At 29.1% G+C, this 6437-nt stretch overlaps 2 protein-coding genes across 2 annotated transcripts; both read right to left on the reverse strand.

Moving 5' to 3' along the window:
* Window positions 1-228: 228 nt before the first annotated feature.
* On the reverse strand, window positions 229-3063 carry LOC145750954 (gamma-butyrobetaine dioxygenase-like). Its single transcript, XM_082567025.1, has 10 exons — window positions 2984-3063; window positions 2761-2897; window positions 2370-2574; window positions 2188-2263; window positions 2047-2091; window positions 1796-1920; window positions 1277-1478; window positions 712-834; window positions 426-530; window positions 229-336 (listed from the first exon to the last, which is right to left on the reverse strand). The coding sequence occupies exons 1-10, from the start codon at window positions 3061-3063 to the stop codon at window positions 229-231; spliced, it is 1206 nt and encodes a 401-aa protein (XP_082423151.1).
* Window positions 3064-3532: 469 nt separating this feature from the next.
* Window positions 3533-6304, reverse strand: LOC145750955 (gamma-butyrobetaine dioxygenase-like). The gene is made up of 9 exons (XM_082567026.1): window positions 6225-6304; window positions 5719-5855; window positions 5422-5626; window positions 5218-5293; window positions 4845-4969; window positions 4562-4763; window positions 4073-4195; window positions 3771-3875; window positions 3533-3640 (listed from the first exon to the last, which is right to left on the reverse strand). The coding sequence occupies exons 1-9, from the start codon at window positions 6302-6304 to the stop codon at window positions 3533-3535; spliced, it is 1161 nt and encodes a 386-aa protein (XP_082423152.1).
* Between the last annotated feature and the right edge of the window lie 133 nt (window positions 6305-6437).

The raw sequence follows: 6437 nt of genomic DNA on the forward strand, positions 1-6437 counted from the left end.
TTCTAGTTTAAAAAACTTTAATAAAATATGTAAAATATTTATATTTTATTGGTATGTATAATATTACTTAAATCTTATATTTATTCATTTGTAACAGTCCCATAAATAATTATTTCAACTGTGTTTTAGTTTGTATAAAAAAATTAACATATTTTTACAAAACTTTACCTAATTAATACAAATAAGTATAAATAACTAATTATATATCATAAACTTCATGTAATAAAATTAAATTGAGCTTCTGTTTCCTATTTTAGGAGCAACAGAATCTTGTCCAAGCTTTCGTCCAAGAATGACATACTTGCTTCGTAGTTCCTCCATACTAATATAAACTCCCTAAATTTAATTTGCAAAGATTGTTACAAAATACAACTGTAGGTTTTATTTAAAATTTAAATGTTTATTAATAAGAATGTAAGATTAACCTGCAAAATTCGTTGACCGCCGTTTAACTTAAAGTTGTCTCGAGAATGAATCATCCTTCGGTTGTTGAAAAGCAAAATATCACCAAGTTTAAGGCGAAAATGAAACTAAAAAATACAAAAAAACAAATTCTTGAAATATCAAAGAAACTATATATTTTATATTAATTAACAACAACAAAAATGTACAAGCATATAGAAAAAAAACTGTCAATAAACAACTGCAATTTTTATATACTAATAAAGTAACAATAAAATAATATTTAAACCAATAAACTCAGTATTTTACCAGTAACTTTTTTCTTTGTATAATCCGACCAAGTTTATTGTAGGCTCTGTAGAAATCTTCAACGTCGCATTCATGTACTTGTAAAGTATCTTCAGTACCTGGGTTCCAAGTGGCACCAACAATCTTTATAACAAGATATCAAATGTTAATAACTTGACCGGTAAAATTTTACACAACACATAAGCTTTAAGTTTGACCAAGCTTAAAATACATTCACAACTAAGCTGTAGGCCTATTTTGTGCTAAGGCTAAACGTATTCTTCTTGCTGCGTAGCCAAAGCTAGGCAAAATTTTGGTTGCTTTAGGTAAGTTTGTATTTTGTTTTTGTAAAATCAAACGCTTTAAAAGAACGATTGAAAACTTTAATTAAGCCTAGTTTAGAGATGTGTTGAGGTTATAATTTAATATAAAATGTCAGAGGTTATTTCTTGTAATAGTTTTTATCCGACTGAATAAGTTACAGACATAAAAAGGCAAATAATGATCAAGTTTTAAACTGGACCAAAGTAGATAATAGTTTTATTGTTGTTTTGTATAGAAACAAACTGAAGTAGAATTACCTTACCTGATTATCATAATCAATTTCAATCAAAGTTTTGCGTACAGATAGATGAGCGGGATTCCTTCTGTTATAATCAATCGTCGAAAACACAACTGGAACTCTAGACAAAACTTTAAAATCTTTCGGTGATTCTCTTCTTAAAATCTCAGCAACATTGAACATATCTACAAGGTTCGAATAACCTCCTTCCACGCAATCATCAAATCTGTTTTTAATGTACGTTGTTTTAAGTTGTTGTTAATATTAATTCGGAAAAATATTGCACCTTAAATGAGTTGTGGAAAATTAAAGAAAAACATTTAAATTCTAGGCATATTAACCCTTTAAACGAAGTAAGGTAATTAAAATAATACGTTTAGATTAAAGGCTGTAGTTACAAATACGAATCACTTTTTAACAAGGCATTGTATAGGTTAACTTGTGTTTCTTGAAAAACACATAAACTCCAGAATTGGCATTTATGTGCGCCAATTTTTTCAACACCATAGTGTTATAGTATATTGTTTAATTTATTTTTATTACTTGATAGCATGCAATAGTTGTCCTTGTGGTGCGCATTCGTAATGGATTTGATCGGAATGAAAAGGTAATTCCCCTGTCGTGTTTGATATATTCTCCTTGCTTTCCTCAGCAAAGATATCATACACCTAAAACAAAGGTATTTTAATTTTTAAACATATTATGCATGGTATTGTTGTTGGGGGCCTACTTATAAACTATGACTTGAAAACTTATTTGTACTTAAACTATATAGCCTATAAACTTGTACTAACCTTTCCGTATGTAGATTCCAGTATTGGAGAAAACAACTCACCCACCTAGATTATACATTTTATTAGTTCTTATATTCAAATTTAAATAAATTTAAATAAGTCCAACATGTTTAAGTTTATATAATTTAGCAAAAGTATTACCTTAACAACTCTATGGTGATCCAATGGCACAGATTTTATGACGATAAAACCAACATCAAGAAAGGTTTTTAAAAATCTTTAAAATAAATATTATTAAACAATATTATATGGTATCACAAGTAAATTCTAAAGCGACCTTAACACACGACTTATTACAATAAATGTATTGAACTTGGATTTACTTGTATGTTCCTTCATCTGTTTCCAAGTCTTTGTATTCAAACGTTGGCGGTTTGTTAGTCATTGGATCCAAATAACTCCTTTGTTTTTCAATTAACATTACAGATATACACTGATCACAATAACAAGCTTTTCTTAACCAATCAGCATCCTGAATGATCACGTGATCAGGGAAAATGCCTCCGTTTATCCAAAACAATATCTTCTCTGTAAGCAAAATATTATCCTGATTATATATTTAGTGACCATGTTATAATATACTATAAAACTTTAGATCAACAATATAATTATTGGCTTGTTTTGAATTATGGAATTGATTTTGTCATTTCATGTTAAAAGTTAAAATTTAATAGTTTTATGAATTGTTAAAGTTACGATGTTAAACAAACTAACTTCCATTATCTTGAATTTCAAATTTATCCAGCAACAACTCATCAGGAAACTGTGATCTGTCTATTTTGGCTTGGCCTACGACAGTTCTTTTGCATTTGGGACAGCAACAGTTAAACCTTAGCCAGCAAGAATGAAATCTATAACATCATTAAAGGTAAATAAACCATACCTAAAATTATGTAATAGCACAACTGATATTATTATAGCTACAACTTTAACCTACCTGCTAATATGTCCATCTTCCCAAAATATTTTAGCTAAATTCTTTCTTGCACTCAACTTAACATTTACCACCTTTGCCATAGTTTTTACTATTACTAAATTAAAGCTATCTTATGCAAAAATGTAACTGGCAGTACTGCTTAAAACAGGTACAAAGTACATATTTGATTAGCTTAACCATTGTCACGTAGTTAAAAAAGAAAACATTGGACTTTGTATGCAGAAACTTGTTTATAAAAGCTTATCGTGCCTAGGTTTAAAACACTACTAAATTTTTTTTAAACATATCCAGTCTCGTTTGTAAAATCTACCAAGAATTGCTTTGTTTAGAAGTTAATTCTACCAATTAAATAACAAAGCAATATTACTTATACAGTGTATCTCATATTTATTTTTGTAAAAATTATTAAGTAATTAATTTCTGTACAAACTCAAAAAAATATCATGTTAAAAAAAATAAAGCTAATAAAAATTAGTACAAAAAAATAAAAATTGTTCTTTAAAATTAAATACAGCATTTAGTTATAGCGTTTAAAAATGTAAATATTAGTTAAATTGAGCTTCTATTTCCTATCTTAGGCGCGACATAGTCTTGTCCAAGCTTTCGACCAAGTATGATATACTTGCTTCGTAGTTCTTCCAAGCTAAAGTTGACTCCCTAAAAATATTGAAAACATGATGCATTGAAATGGAAATGTAACCTCAAGTTTATATTTACCTAAATACTTTGTAGTTCTAAGCTTAACAATTCTTTTTACAAAACCTTATCAATTAGCTTATGTAATAACCTGTAAAACTCGTTCACCGCCATTACACTTGTAAGCATCTCGAGAATGGATCATTCTTCTGTTGTTAAACATTAAAACATCTCCAACTTTTAGCCGAAAGTTAAACTAAACAAAACAAAATAAAAATATTTAAAACTATATATAGCAAACTATAACAAAAGCTTACCTTGTTTAAAAAAATAAATCAATTTTGTTGCATATATTTAACGTAAAATGATGTCATTATTTTCTTTATTGACCAAAATATTCGGCGTTTGTTTAACGTTGGTAATATTTTAAATAAAACTCTAAATATTTCTTACAGTGATTTCTTTGCGATGAATAATTCTCCAAAGTTTGTTATAAGCTCTGTAGAAGTCTTCAACGTCTTCTTCATGGACTCGAAGTGGATCTTCAGTGCCTGGATTCCAACTTACAGCAACAACCTGGTAATTTTGTGTAAATATATATATTATAAAACCTAAAATTTGTACATAAAGGTTATTTTGTTAAGCTTGATTTTATAACCTATAGGCGTCCATACAACGATGCAAAACACAGCGTAGCGCTTTGTAACAAAAGTTTAAGATAATGAGTATTTTAAATAAACGGTTGGTTTTACCAGCGTTCAAAACATTGGGTTTTTAAATCATTTTGTAGAAAATATTTTGTAAAACTTGTACTTATCGCAAGAACGCAGTTCAACAAAATTTATATAAAATACATCTGCACAAAATCGAAAATACTGTAAGAAATAAGAAGCTGTTATAAATGATAGACTATAGATGTTTGTATCTCACTTTCGATATTACCTGATCATCATAATCCACTTCGATTAGAGTTTTCCGTGTTGTTAAATGGGCAGGTTTCTCCCGGTTGTAATCAATTGTTGAAAACACAACTGGAACTCTTGTTAAAACTTTAAAATCTTTTGGCGATTCTTGTTTTAATATTTTCGCAGCGTTGATCATATCAACGAGTTGTGAAAATCCGCCTTCAACGCAGTCATCAAATCTAGAAAGTAAAGTTGACAACATTTAGTTCCAGACTACGTAAGATTTTACCCCATACATGAAAAAAACTCCGTGTATTTACTTGATTGCATGTAGTAGTTGTCCTTGTGGAGTTGATTCATAATGAACTTGATCAGAATGAAACGGCAACGCAATGGGGGTGTTAACAATAACTTCCTTACCTTCTTGTGCAAACACTTCAAAGACCTTTAAACATATTAAACCTGTGATGTTTATATACCTATTATAGGTGTTTATACATAAGCACATTGTAAATATAGACTTTGCAACTCTTTACCAAGTAAACATTTACCTTTCCGTATGTTGACTCTATGATGGTTCCAAAGCTTTCGGCTAGCTATAAAACACAGAGTTTTATCACAACTTACACGTAATTTATCTTAATATATTTTGCAACATTGATTAAGATTTGAATACAAAATAAACTGCAATACCTTGAGAACTCTATGATGGTCTAATGGGACGTCTTTGATTAGAACAAATCCAGTGTCAAGAAATCTATTTAGCATTCTAAACAAACATATATGTAAGTTTAAGATGTATTGGTACCATCCAATTATGTCTTTGTAGCCTTATTTCTTGTTAAACTAAAGGGTTGATGGTTTTGTATATGTGCTATATATGTCAAAATGTTATACTTGTAAGTTCTTTCATCTGTATTCAAATCTTTGTAATTAAACTTCGGGACATCATTTTTTTGTGGATCTAAAAATTCACGATCTTTTTCCAATAACATTTCAGCTATACATTGGTCACAATAACACGCACTCCTCAACCAATCAGCTTCTTGAACAGTCACATGGTTTGATTTAATATCGCCGTCAATCCAGAATAAGATTTTGTCTTGGAAAATTATAAACGCAATTAAATATTATTGTTACTACCCTTCTTTAACATATGCTACAATAAGTTAAACTCTTTGCGATGATATTTACCTCCATTATCTTTTATTTGGCAATCTTTAATCAATAGTTTATCAGGAAATTGTGATCTATCAATCTTAGCCTGCATTACTACCGTTCTCTTGCAATGCACGCAGCGACAATTATACCTTAACCAACATGCATGAAACCTAATAACAAAAATTAACATGAAATATTGCCAAGATACGTTTACTAGGTTAAAACAAGACATATTATATTCATACTTGATCGATATAGCAAGTTATTACGTTTTTTTAATAATAAAAATAATATAAATGTATACGATAAATATTACAATTATGCGACGAAAAGAATATGACAAAATCAAATTTCTAACTTAAAACATGTCATAAATATTTAAGTAAAAAGAATATATAAAATATCATCGCATAGTCAGTCACAAACTCTACGGAATTACAGTTGCCGAAGTTTTAATAATTTTCAAACTACAGAAAAACACGTACAACAAAAGAACAACAGTTGTAATGCCATAGTCAACAATATTCAAATGTACTTACCTGCTTATATGGTTATCTTCCCAAAAAACTTCAGCCAAGTTTTTGGTGGCACTTATTCTAACGTTAACAACCTTATTCATGTTTGATCAAATCCTAGAGACTATACATGCATGTGCATAGCCTATTTGTTAAATTACAAATAAATTAAAGAGCGAGCTTTGCAAATTTAAATGCTAACAATAACTCGCTATAGTTTAAAGCGGTTAATAAGAG

The sequence above is a fragment of the Corella eumyota genome, chromosome 4 (genome assembly GCF_963082875.1).
Source record: "Corella eumyota chromosome 4, kaCorEumy4.1, whole genome shotgun sequence".
Lineage (NCBI taxonomy): Eukaryota > Metazoa > Chordata > Ascidiacea > Phlebobranchia > Corellidae > Corella > Corella eumyota.